Source organism: Anopheles aquasalis, chromosome 3 (assembly GCF_943734665.1).
Source record: "Anopheles aquasalis chromosome 3, idAnoAquaMG_Q_19, whole genome shotgun sequence".
Taxonomy (NCBI): Eukaryota; Metazoa; Arthropoda; class Insecta; order Diptera; family Culicidae; genus Anopheles; species Anopheles aquasalis.
The window spans coordinates 16,055,001-16,072,500 of NC_064878.1; the positions used below are offsets into that span (position 1 = coordinate 16,055,001).

General features: G+C 46.4%; 1 protein-coding gene across 7 annotated transcripts in view; it reads right to left on the bottom strand.

Annotated features, from left to right (window-relative positions):
- The window catches only part of LOC126578687 (liprin-beta-2), a 31,699-nt gene that overhangs the window by 13,381 nt on the left and 818 nt on the right, over positions 1 to 17,500 (bottom strand). For 5 of the 7 annotated variants that reach the window (XM_050241520.1, XM_050241515.1, XM_050241514.1 and 2 more), the window contains exon 1: positions 1 to 566. This exon is cut by the window's left edge and continues 1,112 nt beyond it. Coding sequence is in view for 1 of the 7 variants with exons in the window: in XM_050241516.1 (XP_050097473.1) it covers positions 10,417 to 11,281 (865 nt within the window). In the remaining 6 variants the exon portion in view is untranslated. Of the gene's footprint in view, positions 574 to 10,416; positions 11,394 to 17,500 lie in introns of those variants that run through there. The other 2 variants (XM_050241512.1, XM_050241516.1) reach the window with 2 other exon arrangements.

The following is a 17,500-nucleotide window of genomic DNA, read 5'->3' on the forward strand; positions in this document are numbered from 1 at the left end:
CACAGCATTTATATTTAACGCAGGATTGTAGACGGATTGTGGGGGGACCAGCGAATACCTCGGACCAGAAATCACGACAACACTAGAGCGCTGCTTGGATCAGCCTCTCACTCACTTCAAACTTAATGCAAAAACTAAACTGAACTAAAGCAACGCCTCCTGTGCGCGATTGTCAAGGCCAACCAAACAGCTTATCAAAGTAAGCCAGCTAGCGAGTGACGCGCTTCGATTGCTTCGACCAGCGATAAGTGCCGATGAGCAATTATCACCACAGACAGCCAGCCACACAGCTTTCGAAACACCGTTCACCGGTGACTCACGACTTTGACTCCAAATACTGATCTTCAACCACACAACTCACGTCGGCACCACACGCATCACAATCTCACTGACGCCCGTCGTCGCGTCGCGTCCGTCCGGCCACTGGAAATATGGATCGGAATATGCTAATCTGTCCTGGGGGTCTGATAGGTTTTAGCGATCGGATTCGCGCATACCAGACTGCCTGCTTAAAGTAAGACGCGCACGCGCTCACAACCCATTCACGGTGTGACTTGCCGGGACGAGCATCACTCACGAACTGGGAGCGCGACGATGTCGCACGCGCACGCTCAAGATGATTTGTACGACGATGCAAACAACCGACAGCGATCGACCACACCACACCACCCAAGTGCAACACACCACCCGACTTTATGGTCGCGACATGACGTCAATGGGAGAGAGCTCGATGCGAGTGTGTTCGCATCGAGCATCGGCGCGGACAGATTGTGGCCACGAGAGCTCGCGTGTCAAAGGAGCGGCGCGACACAATACACAGCGAGCGCGGATCGGATTGGGATCAATGGGGGTACCCCCTTGGCTGACGGGGGGGCTGGCCGGATACTTGCTCATCACCCGCTCGCAGCACACAGAGACCCAGAACTAATGAACAGTTTCGGAGCCACTTTAGGGGCAGCGTCGTGTTTTTGTGTATGCCAGCGAACTGAGTCAGAGAGAAAGACAATGAATGACGATGAAAGGACCCCGGGAAAACACTGGAGGGGCCTGGGCGCCGAATGCCGGGCCGGAAATTGTGTTGGGCGGACAGATGATTTTTTTCTTTTCTTTCTCAATCATTTTGCACAACCTTCCACCCTCCCTCGCGCAGAACGCAGATGATTGATGATGGTTCTTCTTTGGTATTTATAAAACACAACCACACAGGAGGCATACGCGGGAGCTGGATTCGCTTGGCTTTCGGCTGTCGAGCAAGAGCGTTTAAAGCGAGCGATCACGGCTGAGAGATGGAAAAAGAAGGAGAGCGAGAAATGTGTGACCAGGTTTCGATCTCGTCACGTTATTTGTTTATAAAAATTTATAAAAAGACCGCCACAGAATGTTGATGCAACATCACAACATTTCTCGTGAATTCGTTCGCGTGTCCAAGGTGACGATGTCGATCGCGCGGCGTTGGTAAGTTGCCGCGGTTCTTGATTGTGTTGACCCCCGGGAATGGGCGGGTGGGATTTGTTGGTGAACGAGATAAAGGGAACGACCACGACAAACCATGATGTTGGTCACACACGCGCCGACCGGCAGTGGAATCCGACCAAAACATATGGGCGTTTCATTTCGGTTGTCCACCGCCTTCCTCCTCTTCCGGCATCATGGGTCATGCGTTGAAAAGATGAAAAACGTTCTACTAGTTTATGACCGCGTAACGCCCAAAGCATGCTGGCTGGCTGGCTGGCTGGTTGCTAGGAACGATGATGATGCTGCACTAAGGGCATGGAACCCAATCTCGGTGGTGCAGGCACCGCGGTAGCATCTGTTTTGAAAATCATTCCACGTCATTTCCTTTCACCAAAAAAACGCACAAAAGTAAATAGTAAACAAACGGGATTCTAGTATTCTTTTTCTACTTTTTTTAATAATCCACTACAATGGTAGCGTTATGTTTTACAATCAGACAGCAGAAGTGTTGTATATTGGGTTGTTTCAAAAGTAGTTGCGGGGTTTTCCATATAGATGGCAAAGACCATTGTTTTGAGTAGCTTCTGCCAATGTTACAAATGATTGTTTTTGGCATTCATTAGCAGACACTTTTACCTTGTTTTAGGAAATAAGTGCGTGTGTTTTCCATAATAATTGTTTGTGAGGCGTCATTTTTATTTTTCAATTCAGAAGCGAGCATGATCAAAAAACTTCATTTATTCTTTTAGAGGAAAAAGAAGGAATTTAACAAACTAATTGAACTAATTTGAATCAAAATTGATAAAGCAAAGCAATCAGATGAGCAATGTTTAACTCGTACGAATGGAGTAAATCTTGATGAAATAAAGGCGTTGATCGAGGTAGATCGTCACATAACAGGGCACTACATGAAACCGCTTTTTTCAGCGCTTAGCAATGATAATCAAAATTCGGTTGCTTACATTAAATAATTCGCGACAATGATCATAGCATAGCCAACTTATGTGGCTCAAAAGCTAATTTTCATAAAAAAAAGATGCATTAAATTTTGTGGGATTTTGTAACAGAACACATCTTAGTGCAATCTTTAAAAACTGAGAGAGCTAGGTTGGGAGGTTTTTATGCTTCCAACAGATAGTTCTGATCATGCCCTAACATACTGTCATTTCTATTATATTTATAAAACGTTTTATTTTTTTTAACATATATAAGGACGGACGAGCCGTATGTTTAAAGTAAAAAAAACGTTTTATATGGCAAAACTTTCAACGATTAGATTTTTAAAGAAAGAGTTTAATGACGCGGATATGAACTATTTTAAAAACTGTATTTACTTTCAGTTAAAAAAAACCAGGACCGTACTTATGAAAGCACCTAAAAAAAACTACATATTACCAAACGAATTGTTTATTTCGGTTCCATTCGAATTTACATCAAAATTTATCATTCCCATAAAAAAACAATCAAATAATAAACATGATCTATGCAAAAGCAAACAAAACACAGCCCATACACGACGGAACAGATCGTGTCAGTAAACGATGCAATGCGGGAGCGAACACGCGATGCATCATCGAACGAAACGGAGCACATTGCGAGGTGAGGAAAAACGCGAAAATTGCATTTAAACACATCAACCATCCAGCGTACCACGCGCATCATGCCATTACTCATCTCACACGCCGACGAGACCGAACTATGGCCAAAGCGAGAACAAGCAACCAGCAGCAGCATATTGTGCCACCAACGGTTTGGTTTGGCCAACCATTCTGCATGCAGCAACGCGGTTCGGTACGACGGTGCACTCCAGCCAGGGCTATTTGGGCGGTTAATATTATTTCATTCTTTCAGCACGCCCCGATGTTGAGATTCCATCGTCGTCGTGTTCTCTTGGATTCGAACGGATCTGGGCCGACAGACTGGCTTTCATTTATATTCATTACAGCAGCCAACAGCCACACGTGTCACGCGCCAAAATGCATCACCGCGAAGAAAATGCAATTGCAAACTGGACGCATATCACGCAAGAAAGAGAGAAAGGTTGTAACATTTTCTTCTTTCAACACTTTGCCGAGTCTTTGCAAATCTAATGAGAAGTACTTTACACGAAACGATATAAAATAAGGGAATATAAACGGTCATTTGAAGCAATCTTTCTCCACGCGATAGTGCCCATTTTTGGTAACTATTTATAGAACACACGTAACCTCAACCTAAGTTACTATCTTCCCGATTCCGGGTCAAGCACAGCTGCTCCGGCAACACCACCGAGCAACCTCCTGTCCCGGAACTAAAACTTCGTCTTACGGACCCAACACTAAACTAAATTCATTTTCCATCATAAAGAGAATCAAACAATAAACTTCGTATTTGGCATATACACACATACACGCGTTCACACTACTTTAAATCTTGCTACTGATGCTGGCTACTAGAAGAACATCTGGCACATCGTGGCCACTTGTGCCGGCGCACCATGCTGCTGCTACCAGTGGCCGACCCAACGAATTTGCGAATCCAAAATCCTTGAAAAACTTTCCAACACCCGCTGTTTTGCGCGCCTAAGGTGTCCCAAGGGAAGGCCAAGGATTGAGCGCCGTACGAATTCTTTCCCAACTAAATAGTCATAAGAAAACGCACACTCCTAGTGGGAGTTTATATTAAATTTCAAAATCTTTAAACACATTATGCACGCAGAGCACAACTTTATTCCTCGCTCTCTCTCTCTCTCTCTCTCTCTCTCTCTCTCTCTCTCTCTCTCTGTTGGCCACGGACCGTTTGATAGGGAACATCATGCCATTCCTTTGCCAGGATGGTCCCGTATGAATTGGTTCGTTTCGGTAGTGGAGTGGTTCGCGTACGAGATAGACAGACATCTCTACAGAATCATTGCAGAAAAGCCTCCATGGATTCGGGTTCACAGTGCGAGACAGTACGTAATGTAAATGTTGTGTTCGTGGCCACTGGCACTCTGCCTATCGTTTCGTCAGTAGCGGCCGTCGTCGTCGCCACCACTGACACCAGGACAGAAATAGAATTATGAGCTACGGCTATAAAACTCCCAACTTCATTACTCTCGACTCGACTCTACGAGCGAACAAAGGGAAGGAACGAACGATGGGCCGCCAGCCAGAGGCCAACGTAGCAGAGTTTATCATTTCAAAAGCAATGACATCGATATGTGTAGCATAAAAATTCTAAAATAGATTTTTTACACACAAACACACGCATGTGCAAGTCGAAGAAGTTTATGACCGCAATCGCGCCAGAATCGCGCTAAGTGAACCATAAAATCTCGCCCTCGGTGATTGTCCACTTAGAGGTTTGCCATGTGCCCTTTAGGCTAATGTAGAAGCCATTCTTGAATCCTCGGACCTCGGAGAGTTAGGTCAGTGTTTCAGTGTTCAGTGACAGGTTCAGCCTTAGCCAGGTCGAATTGTCTGAGGATAAAATGGATTCAACATGAAATACTTGAACCAAAGCATCGACGGAGTTAATCGGCTTATCAGCGGACCACGCTACTGTTCGGTTTCGCGTTCGCATGTCTTCAGAAGCGATGGCAAGATTAGGCAGCAACAGTACTAGCAGCGAATGTCAACGCTTCGCATTCATTACAGTTTGAGACTAATATCCCTTCCGCCAGTCTTCAGGTCCACCAAAGACAAACCTTGCGATGCATTTGACGATCTTACCAAATGCTCCCGTGACAAGCAATGCGACATTTGGCCTTTCTCCGGTTGCGAATGCAAAAAGCAGCGTTAGATCCGGTTTGTCTTCGATTTACCAAATCCTGTTGACACGCTCGCAAGTCCCCAAAGTGGCCAAATCAACGGGAGAACGGACGGTCGACGCTTCGTTTCTCTTACCACTTTGCTTGTCACGTTGGACGGGACGCGAAGACAATTTATGTAAGAGACGTAGCTCACCCTCGCTGCTCTCCCCTGCACGGTCAATCCTTCTGTCACTACCGATCAGCTAAGGACGTACTAAATATGTTGTTAAAAAAAAACTCCCCCACACCAAAGCGCGCTCGCCGGTACGGTCCGGGACTGCTCTGGCTCTGGTCTGGTCTGTCGAAGACACACACCGATCTGACAGCGGTTCCATAATCCCGCTGAAAAGGCACCCCGCTTACCGAAAGGATTTCCTTACGTTTGCAAACGATAGCTGTTTGAGCATTATGGAGAGCCGGCCGGGCCCGTGGATTGGTCTGCACGCTCGTGTAGTGCCGTATTCGGAATACTGACAGGTTAGGATTTGGGCCAGCGCGGCCGGGAGTTGAGGTAACCTACATTTGACCAAATCCTTAATGTTTTGTTTGTGAAAAACCGACCGATCATCGTCGAAGCATTCGAAAAGGGACCATCAGAAACAGCGATCAACTAAAACACTGCTGCTGCTGCTGCTGCCGGCCTCAAAGTGTGAGGCAATCCAACGGAACCAAACGATTCATCCGCCATATTTCCTGAAAAGATGACGAAACGTGCACACATGTCGCTGACATCCATCTTGCTGTGACTGTGTTACGCGATGTTACAGTCTGGTAGGGGCTAATCGATGTCAATGGCGATGGACGGGACATTTTCTTTTCGTGACTGATTTACGTGTCACCTTACTATTGATCCACTGGGCCACTCATCCATCCCATTTCACAGAAGGGGATTCCATTTTATCGCTGTCACTGACATTACCGCGTTGCAACTCGTTCCCATTAAATGGCGAACGAATTTATCACCACCAGAGCATAGCTGGTGGTCCGAATTCTGGGACATTACGCCAGAACCCATATCTGAGAAGCTCCGAAGAGAATGTTATCTGCGGAAGATAAGCTTAATTAAAGACTGTGAGCTCTAGGGTTCAGTTACACCAAACACACTCCCTCTCCACCGCAGCGCTCGTTGACACTCTCTAAAGCCTGACTCTTGCCAGGATATCCGTCAGGTATCTACGGTACACAAATTAAAACGGACATGAACTGAAGCTACCGGAATGACCTATATACAGGACCTAGTACACGGTGGAGGCCGGCGAGTGTGGCGATGAAGGGTGAAAAATTTGCAAACAAGAAGCAGAACCGGCCAAGAATGGTAGGCAAGCGGGCACGGCAAAAGGATAAGCGGGAGCGGACGGGCATTTTTCATTTCCCCTTTTCCGAACTAATTGCATTACGCCGGCGGTATGTCCGGTTTGAAATATTAGTGCCCCTATGCCGGCGAATCCTGCTTGCCTGCGGCCCGCAAAAAAGTCCCGCCGGTTCTGCTGTGCTTTCCGAGCAAAGAGAACTCCCGATGAATGAATTTCAAAAACGAAATCCCTCCCGGCCCCGGGAATCCTGGAGCTGCAACAGATTTTGGTTTTCCTTTTCGCTGCATTCATCCCTGCCTAATGAATGGGATGCTGCTGCACCAGCGATCTCGGTCTCGGTGGTTTGTTTGAAAACCGGCGGCGGGGAAAACCCGGTGGTCTGCATTGACATTGACTACCAGCCAGAACTACTCCACGGAACACATAATCCGAGCGTTATGACAAAGAGCGACAGAAGTTGTTCCTCTTTTCCCTTTTCTCGTTCAGGTTCTGTACGCAGTAATGTGCTCCGGACCGCTGAGCTTTGTGTTTCGTTATCCTTTACAATCAGCGCTACTTAACGGATTAACGGTCGTCCAGCGAATGGTTTATCGATGGTTGAGCTACACGTATGCATGTGTGGTTCCAGTTCGAGCCAATACTCTTCGGTTGGGAATGTAATGGTTTATTACTCTGAAAATCATGATGTGAATTCACAGTATCAAATCGCTATTTAATAATCAGGATTTTTTATAAATCACACAATACTCCATTCAGTTTTTTGAAAGCTCAGGATGTTAATAGCACAATCAAAGATGTTCAAATGATGTTCAAAGAAGTTAAAATGGCTAATACACAAATTAACCTCTTTGGCTTAAGGCAAATGTTGTTGAGAATGTTAAGCTGGATGATAATGTAGTGATGAAAGCTTCTGTCACAGACAAGTGTCATGCGAATTAGCATTATTGTGAAATATACTGAGGCAACTAATCTGGTCTAATATTAACTTGCTGACGTACTTATTCAGCTCTACAATCCACGAGTACAGTCCAAACCACCTAAAGAATACCAGCAAGACTCGTGGTAGATTAACTACTTTGGATCAAAATCAAATAAAACACTAAGCAAACAACAAATTTTCAAATGTGTTAACCCGATTCACTAAAGGAATGAAAATTCATCGGAGATAATTCTCTTGTTTCAACCCATTTCCACCAGTTTTTCAAAAGATTTCATGCTGGCATTGAATAATAATTCATGGAAAGCGTTCATCGCGTTGCGAGAACAAATAAAAACAGATAAACCACAAGCTCAATTTTAGGTCGTCCTAATTCTAAACTTATCAAAAACTTAATTGTCAAACCGAAGCTCACAAGGCGGATTTCTATAATCATCTAGACGAAATTATGAAATCTTAAGACAAAAAAAAATAACTCGTGTACCGCGTCTTTCTGCTAAACAACATTCCAACACATAACTAAATCAAAATTACAACAGTTCAAGTAGAAAACCATCTGTGGCGCACCGCATTCACCAGGCCATACCTTCTGTAACGATCTTCTCTCTTAACTTTAAAATAATACCCAATTCTACACATGCTCTTGAAATGGCTGGTCCAAAAGTCATCGACTTCCTATTCAAGTAGTGTCTTGTGCTTAGCTAACTATAAGTAGCTATTATTAGTAACCATACGAACATTCCATAATCCGTATGCTAAAACGAGCACTCATAAATCACGATTAGAACAGGAAGAAACAAGGCAGACTCATCAACTTTTACGAACTGTAAATATGACTAGTTGCGCTCTGATTCCGTGGTCATTTGTGTGCGCCACAACGAGGTGTGAAGTTCAAGTGGATGATGGATAGTAGTAAATCTTTATCCATTTCCTTTAATTACAGTGTCAGTGAGAGATTTCGGTCATTCACTGCTACTACTGCTAGTACGACGCATTAAGACGACCGAGCTGACGTTGTGTGCCGTACATTCCAACAAAATCTCCACCCACCACCGCCGACGCAATGGTTTGCACCGTGTCGAACGCAACACAACCATCAGCTCACAATTTTTGCTTTCCGCAAAGAACAGACAACGATCCGGCACGCACGCGGAACCATCCCTCAACTCTCAAGCAAAAGGAAGAAAAATCTTTTCTCGCTTCTTTTCACTCCATCGCAAACTATGAATCAATCCTGAGCCATCCCGGCAGCCAGCGCACTCGCTTTGCTCGCTAACCGATGACTAATCTCTCGGCATGACGTTTGCGTTCAGCGCTTTCATCTGCTGGCCGCAGAGGCTAGGCTGCTTGAACTAGGCTAACATAAATAGTGAAACCGCTGGAAAAATGCTGGAATGATAAATGCTGGCCCATTTAATCTTGGGTTGCACGGGCACGGGGCACGGGACTTACCAAAGAAGCAACATGGAGTGGACCCGGGGACCGAAAGAAAAAAAATTGCCTCCAAGTGTATGTGTGCTTGTATGTGTGATAGGAATAAGCGTGCTGCATAAATTCCGCCAAACCTTCCTGCCAGCCAGCATACCAAGAAGAGGGTTATAACTCTTCGTTAAAGAAGAATAAGCGGATTATTACCATGTCAATAACGTAGCATCTGGGATGTTTAAAGTTTCGCAGCTCCTTTACTAGCAAGCTAGCAAAGCTGAGTTGCCAGAGTGCGTGAGTATAGCGGTAGAGGCTTTTCTCAGAATAACACTTGCAGTCAAACATTATCGAAAGGCCATTCAGTCGATGAAGTCGAGGTTGTATTAAAAGTAAGTCTACAAATTAAAGATAAGCTGTTAAAGCTTCAAGTTTTTGCCTTTACAAATTGAAAACAATTAATATTCCAGCCCTCCGTAAGATGCCTCAGAGATGCATTGTGCTATACTTTGAGCAAAACAATAAGGAAACAAATTTTAAACGAGTTGACACACCAAAACAGACCAAACAAAAGCCAATGGAGTTATATATTCCAAAAATATGTTATCCCCTTGGCAAAAGTTTCTCATTAGGCCTTAGCCATCGTGCTCTCCTCTACTCTCTCTCTCTCTCTCTCTCTCTCTCTCTCTCTCTCTCTCTCTCTCTCTCTCTCTCTCTCTCTCTCTCTGTCTCACTGTAACATCATCTTTCTCCCTAAGCCAGTACAAGCCATCTCTCAGGCTCAGCCTCTAGCGCTCTGGCTCAACAAGAAGAAGCTGGCTACAATTTACGGCACCTACTTGTTGGTCCAGCTTAGCGGATGTAATTTCCCAGGGAGGCCGGGCCAGGCGAGATGATGGTAATTATGGTATCACCTGCGACGCAATCCCAGCCAACACCGTCGTGTTCCGGCCGAAAAGGCGCCTAGTCCCCACCAGGTTGCGCCCTTTCGATCTGCGCGCCGTCCCTGAAAGACGGCAAATAGTTTATCGAGGTTTTCTTTTGGGATTTAGCGCCCGACCGTCGCCCTCGCTGAGAGAGTGCTGTTCGGTTCGGTTCGCTTCGGATGGTCGATCCACGCGTTCGATGGAACACACGCGCCGACGAGCACGCAATCCCCTTCAATCCCGGAATGGCATCGTTGCGTCACATGGTCGGTCGCGCCAGTTCGCCGGCACTGCTCCCGGCCATAATGAACTCCCACCACCCCCAACCGTGGTTTGAATGGAGAAAACACACGGGCCTGCGTCTGCTGTCTGTTGATAATAATTTTCATCCCATTTCTTGCAACCTGCATGGAAGGAAATTCTTAGCACATTGCGCAAGTTCTGTGCTACGGTATTGTGTTCGATTATCCTTGGTCGTTCTACAACGTAGTTACTCCAAATTCTTGGGCGTCTTTCGAATCACTTCAAGCGCACAACTGGCGCCAACAAACATTTCCATACGAACCTGACGCTGTAGCATCGAGACCTTACCTTGACCGATCGTCGCCGTCGTCGTCGTCGTTGGACCCTTTTTAAAGCGAGGGATTCGGCTGCGTTCTTCGTCCGGGTTACCAATCTTCATCATTTCGGCCGCTCCCACGGGAGCTGTAAAGGGCGCAGGTGCGTTACTGAAAGCGATTTTGCTCTGATTGATAGAGACGTCGCCGCCGCCGCCGCCGCCACCACCACCACCGCCGGGGGTCATATCATCTGGTTCGCACGAGCTAATACGTGCAGTGGAGCCAGTGGTGGCGATCTGGCCTTTACCCTGCAGCTCCGTGCTCGTCACCATTTCATCATCAAACGCTCCGTCCTCTTCGCCTGAGCTAAAGGATTCCGAACTCGACGAGTCGGACGACGACGACTCGGAGGAGGAGGAACCGGAACTGGCCGTCTGCTCATCGCTGACGTTGATCTCGTTGGAGATGAACTCCAAAATTTCTTCATCCTCCGAAGCCGTGCTGAGCAGTGATGGTGAGCCGGTACCACGCAGCCCGATGGTGTCACGTGGTTCTCGTGTACCTGCGCTGGTCGATGGTTGGTAGTGGCCAACATCATCATGTTTCCTTCTGCTGCTACTGCCGCTCGTTGCCACATCTTTGAAGGTCTTTGACAATCTTACACTATCACCGTGACCATACTGGTGCCCTGGTATGGTGTTGGACGACACGAACAGTGCCGGTGGTGTGGTGACCGGTTGTTGTTGCTGTTGGGTCACCTTCTCCTCTTCCACCTCCTCCGGTATTCGGCCACTTCTACCGCCCGTCGACGGATGGCGACGGTCACCGGAGAGGCGGACGATCTCGGACGATTTCTTCTTCACCACGTGCGCTGTACTTTTCGGTAGGTCTCGCATAATTAAGAGGACGGCCCCTCACGTATTAAACACTCGTTAGAACACCTTTTTCGTCACCGAAGGCATATCGCTGTGCACCGCTCTGTAGCCGTTTGTCTGATGCTGTTGCCTACTGGATGATGATAATGGTAAGCTCGCTGCATGTAACATTCCAAACACGTGTTGCGCCACTTCCAAAACGGTTCAATTCCTACACAATTTGCATTCGACGTACACGTTTACGACGATGGTGAATTTGCTTGGGGAAAGCAACTCACTGAACACTGTCCAACAGATGGTTGCCACTGTCACCGCCAGTGGACTAACGATAATCACTCTATCTGGAAGGTGTGCGTACCAGAAGTTGAGCAGTTGGTGATGGCTGTCTCGACGTCATCAAGCAAATAATACGACAGAATTCCACTTCCAGCCTATGAGCACCACACAATAGAAAAAACCCATTACACTGGTCTTTGGAACTTATTTGCAACATTCTCAAAACTAGGTATGCAGATCTGCTCTTCTCGGTTTATCGGAATTCTCCTGCATATAGCCGTAACACCGTACCATGTGGTCTTGAACTTCTGGTAACCTTCTTCTCTCGGCATCATCGATATGAGCCGGAAGGAATGCAGAACGAGAAATTTAATAAAGACGGCAACTGCACTTACACAATCCGGCTGGCTTGTTGCCCACCGTCCCTTCCCTGGGGCTACTTTCAGTAAGCACCATCAGTGGCGTGCCATAAAATGCAAACGTGGCGTGACGTCGTTGGAAAACAATTATTGGTTATATTAGTGCAATCCACAGTCATGGTTTGATGTACAGCGGTAGGAACATACATTTCGTAAAACGAAGCGTTCAATCTCGATGATTTAGAAGACGTAAACGATACAAGGAAGTGATATTCGATAGTACTTTCTTTAAGTGCACAGATAGGATGACACTAATTGCAATGGGTGAATGTCACTGTACTGGTGCTGTCTATAATATGATAATAGTTTCTGATCATGCTTCTGGTTATAGTTTAAAGTCAAGACATCGGAAATGAAGATTTGATTATTTTGAAGATATCATATGGAAAAATGATCCTTTACCTACGTAATGCATACCTAAGGTATTGGAAATAGCAAATAGTATTTTTAAAAAGATGTTTTTCTTATTAGAAGACGTCGGCACTGGAAATGAATTGATTAGGAAACTCAAACAGCCTTCGAGCATATGTCTAAGCTGGCCTTCATCAGCACGTATATAGCAGCTTTTTGATCCTAAAACGTTTGAATATTCATAACAAATACATATCCTTACTATATTCTTCCTTAAAGCCGTCAAGATTATTTTATATTTTCTCTTTTGTGTTTCGATTAGCGTAGGATGATGTTTTTTCAGTTTTCATACTTTGAGTTTGTTAATACACTATTCCCAGAAAAAAGTCAAACAACATTAAAGCATCCAAAAATACATTTTAATTTAACATTTTACAACTGGCCAGACCAAATAATTACTAGAAAAAAAACATGTACCTCCGGCTATTTGCTATTTGCTCTACTATCAATTAAAAACAGTTCCAACTTCCCTCTAGACGACACCCTGAACACCGATGATGTCATGATGAAGTGACCAAGCCAGCCAGCATTTTAAAAGTCCCACATCCCATCACAAAACACACATGAAACAGGTCTCCAAAATAGGATTGGCGGTCGCCAGAGCTCGTAGGAAGTCGATCTCGCTAAAAGGGGGACACACGGCGGGCGGCAAAAAACAACTCAACGGAAGAAAGTTTGAGTCCGAGCTGTGCTGAGCTCCCAACCTCAACCAATCCATGGGAAGAGGGGGTGAGAGGTTGTGTAAGTTTAATAGAGAATATTTGCTCACGGACCGTTCATTTGCTCAGAACGGCGTTTGTTCACCGGCCACACAACAACGCGTGTTGTACACGCGAGGACGCTCGACGCGGAGTTTCACACCGCAAAACCCAAAAACCAATCCAGCGCCGCCACCGCCGACGAGGTGAAACACTCGTGCAACCACCAACTGGCCATGATGATGCCGATGATGACTCCGAGCTCCGAGTCGCTCCGCAGATCACCGCATAGTTTACGCTTCGATTTTGCGGTTCGCTCGTGGTTTGGTGAGGTGCCGGACGGAATGATGGCCCGTTAGCGGAGCGGAGCGTGATGCTGCTGCTGCTGCTGCGGCCACATGTTGGTTTTATGTATTCGCGTTCGGTACTTTTATCTTTATTTACACTACACGCCACCATCCATTTCCTCATCGAAACGATTTCGCAGAAAGGTTTTACCAGAATTGCCTTTCTTTCTTCTGTGGTAGGAGCCATGTTATGCACAACGACAACATTAAAACTCCCCTCTATTGCCACGGCAAAGCCCATCGACATCAGGATCGTTGTTCTAGTGAATTCCTGGCTTCCAAACACCGCATTTTGATAATGTACTTTGACAAGCGAATTGACTTCAATTACGTTGGACTTCTTTTCTTCTTTTCCGCCATGAATTCGAGTCCCTTCGGAGTGGGCGTGGGGGAGAGGATTAGTCCATAAATCCCTCAGCGCGACCTCAGCACCACTGGCCCTGCCTGCCTGTCTGGTTGCTCAGGATTAGGTTATGCAACAGCATCCAAAAAACACAGAATTCCGAAACTAATTCCATCATCGGATTTTTCAACCTTGAACAACTTCTGTAAACACTCCTGGGGTGGAGAGCGGGCGCACGCCCATAAACCTGATGATCAGCAGGGCCGGCGATCAGCATTGAAGCCAAGCTCGCAGCACACCAGAGCACACAGACCAAGAGCTGGACTTTCGGTAATTCGGTAGCAAAACCATTCCTACCTACAAGTAAATAGCAATGCTCGCTGGTCGCTGGTAGCTTGAATCGAATTTCAAGCCGCTGACGGCTGACTATTAGAACCCAACGTCCTACGCGTGTTCGTGTTCGGTAACTGTTCGAGAGTTTTTCGCCGAAATCGCCAGGTCTGTGGGGCGTTGGCTTCTCCGAGAGGCTAACCTTTCCAGCCATCCCGGGGTAACAGAGCGCCAGCACAAGTTAATCTTAATTTTCGTAACAAACAACCGCCACCACCACCACAGCTCAGCGGGGACTCCCGGGGCTCCTTGTTGAAGCCATTCGTCAGGACAATCGGGGCGGAGGGGACAAGAGAAAAGGCTCTCATCTCCGAGTTGTCTCATCTGCACAATTTCGCGAACGATTAGCGTCCATCTGCATTCCAGCGGAACAATGTAAAATTATCAGCAGCTGATCCGGATACTAACTATCGATTATCAGTACATGGAACGGAACGCTAGGCATGCGAAAGTTTCCGTAGTGAACAATGCGAAAGAATTGAACAGCACAAACATACACATCAAATCCCGGAAGGGATGGAAAGCATGATACCAGCTGTGCAGGAAGGAAAATAAGGCGGTTGATAGTAAAGCAGACTTAAAATAATCAATAAAGTTAAATTCTTTGCTAAACATTCCTTCCCGGGGAATGGAATGTTGCGCTCGCTCGCACGAACACACTCCCTGGCTGCCTGCCTGCCTGCCTGCCTGTCTGCCTGCACTCTGCTCTGGCTCTGAATCTCCGATAGCATTCGCCTCTGATCGAAGATCGAAATCTTTGCCACTAATCCAATTCTTCGGCTTCTCGTTTCTCTTTTCGAACAAACACGCACCCAGACGGTCTGTGCAGTTGCTGTCAGTGGCCCAAAAAAGGTTGTTTGGAGTGGGTCAAAAGATCTTAATTAAAAATTCATGGTTCTCCAGTCCGTGTATTTGAGATGCTGCTTCACGTTTTCGTGCTCTTCAGATCGATACATCGTATGCAAATCAAGCTACTCGTAGCGTTGTGTTGTGTGTTCACCAGTATGGACGGACACACGGATCCAGCAAGGCCACCATTCACCAACAGGAAGCGATTTTTAGTCTTAATCGATCGAGGTGTTTTCCACCGACGAACCGGTCCACTAGACTTTCATCAACCGTTGGCTCATCAGTTGGGGCAAAATAACGAAAAGAAAATGTGCCAACGAGTTGATGCTTCCGGTCGGTGTTCTCTAAAGAACTGTAAAGCCAGGGGAATTCGGCAAACCTGCCTGCTCTCACGGTGGATGATGATGATGATGATGGAGTGCTGAATGAGGAGGCCCCTGGTAATTTGGTCGGCAAAACCAATTCTCTTGCCCGTTGCGTCTAATGCGTCACTGCTGCCGGTGGTGATAAGATAAGGAAGGTGGCCAAGGTTAGGGTCGTCATTAAGGTGTTTGATTGAACAGGAAACCCAAAAAACACGAGGTACACGGTTTCACAGACTACGTGCCATGTACCTTTTTCATGTTAAACAATGGCCGAATCATCGTAATCCACTGTATCATGGCGTGTACAGTAAACACCGGAGATGGATCGCTCCGAGCATAGGCTGTACAGTGATTACACACGTTATTACCTAACTACCACCCGGCTAAAATACCAACCATCCTATAATGTATATCATGTCCCTAAACAGCCCTAAACAAACCATTTCACTACACTCAATGTGCTGCAGAAACAGCATTACCCTCTTCAGCAACACTAGCTGTGTGTATTTCTCTCTCTCTCTCTCTCTCCTCTGAATTGAATGCTGCCCTAATGAGACACACAGGTTTGCACCGCCCAAAACGCTCAGCTCATTTGGGACCACAACTCCGAGAGATTCCCACGATGTCACTTCCGGAAGAAAGTTTTACACTCCATCATGGTCCGCTGGAATTTTCGGAGCCTACCAGCTAGCTGCCAGAGTAGCGAGCGACTTTGGTCCGAAATTTCCAAACAAAGTATGCCACACCGGCCACGTGTGCGGGGTGGCAAAGATCGAAGGGAAACTGTACATAAAAGAAAAGGTGATAAGCGCTTTTCACACTTCCGCGATAGGGCACAAGGTGCTTATGGCCAGTAGCGCCCGGTGCTTCGAGAGAACAAACAGAAGAACAACCAGAGAGCGAGAGAGAGGGGGAGCGCAGGTTTTGGCGCCATTCCTTATCCCGAATATGAAACGAACGGGTGCTGGAAATACCTTGGAAGCAGTGGCACCAGGTCACAACATCGGTGACGCCAGGGCTGCAGAGGCAGAAACCATTTTATTGCATTACTCCTTGGAGCGAAAGGAAGATCTAGCCAAGGAAAACCTATATAATCCTGTTTCCAACAATCCCCAGGCCAGGGCAAGGCGACCAGGCCAAGAAGTCTTCTGCTGGTGTGCCACTGATGCTCGTCAGAACCTGTCACATGGCGAGGTGCTGCTGTTTGCGCTCGCTTACAATTCTCCCTCGCTGTCTTTCTGGTGAAGGGGTGCGCAAAAAAGAAGGAAATGCACACAGCCCGTAAAACCTGTCACACTGAAGGCGCTTAAAGCCTTCGAACTCTTTCGCTCCTGACCTTACACACCAGCTTCACAGCGCAGGGGTTCTCGATAGATCGAATGATAAAATTTCGATGATGACACATTCCGGCTTTTTTCTTCATCATTTTTTTTTTGTTTGTTTGCTTTGGCTACTTCCGCCCCATTTTTGCACCTTTCTCATGTCTGATTACACTCACCCACACTCACAGGCACACACATCACGTGATTACGGTACTTCGAAACCGTACCGGTGCCACCTTTTGGCTTTCAATATTATTTATGGTTTAACCTTTTTCTCTCTTTCTTTTTATTTTTTGGGTTGCGCAAACCCTGGCCACCCTTCCTGTGCAAACCTGTCAAAAATGTCTGTTAGACTTCATATTAAATCTCCGTGCAAAAGTAAACTCTACCCATCCACGGCCATGTGCTGCCACAATCTTCTTGGCCACCGCAACAACAACAGCAAACGGAACTGAACCGGTGGCTGGCCATTGACGGAAGGTGAAGGATTATAACCACAAATGCAGGCACGGCTCCACAGTACGTAAGCCCCCGTTCGAGCATCGTACGTCAATGCCAATTTAGTACTTTTGGATGAGTGAGTTTTACCTTATCATCTTCAACCTGGTTCCAGGCGGTTTTAAAGTCTTTCAAATATGAAGCTTAGTTACGTTCAAATTATAGTGAAACTGTAATACGACAGGTCACGATCAATAGTTTAATACAAAGTAATAATGCTAAGATTGATCTAGCACAGCTACAATCCAACGTTTCGAACCGCTTAATATCCATCACCTTTGGCCACGTCGTTTATACGAAACACAGAAAGATGTTTATGAAA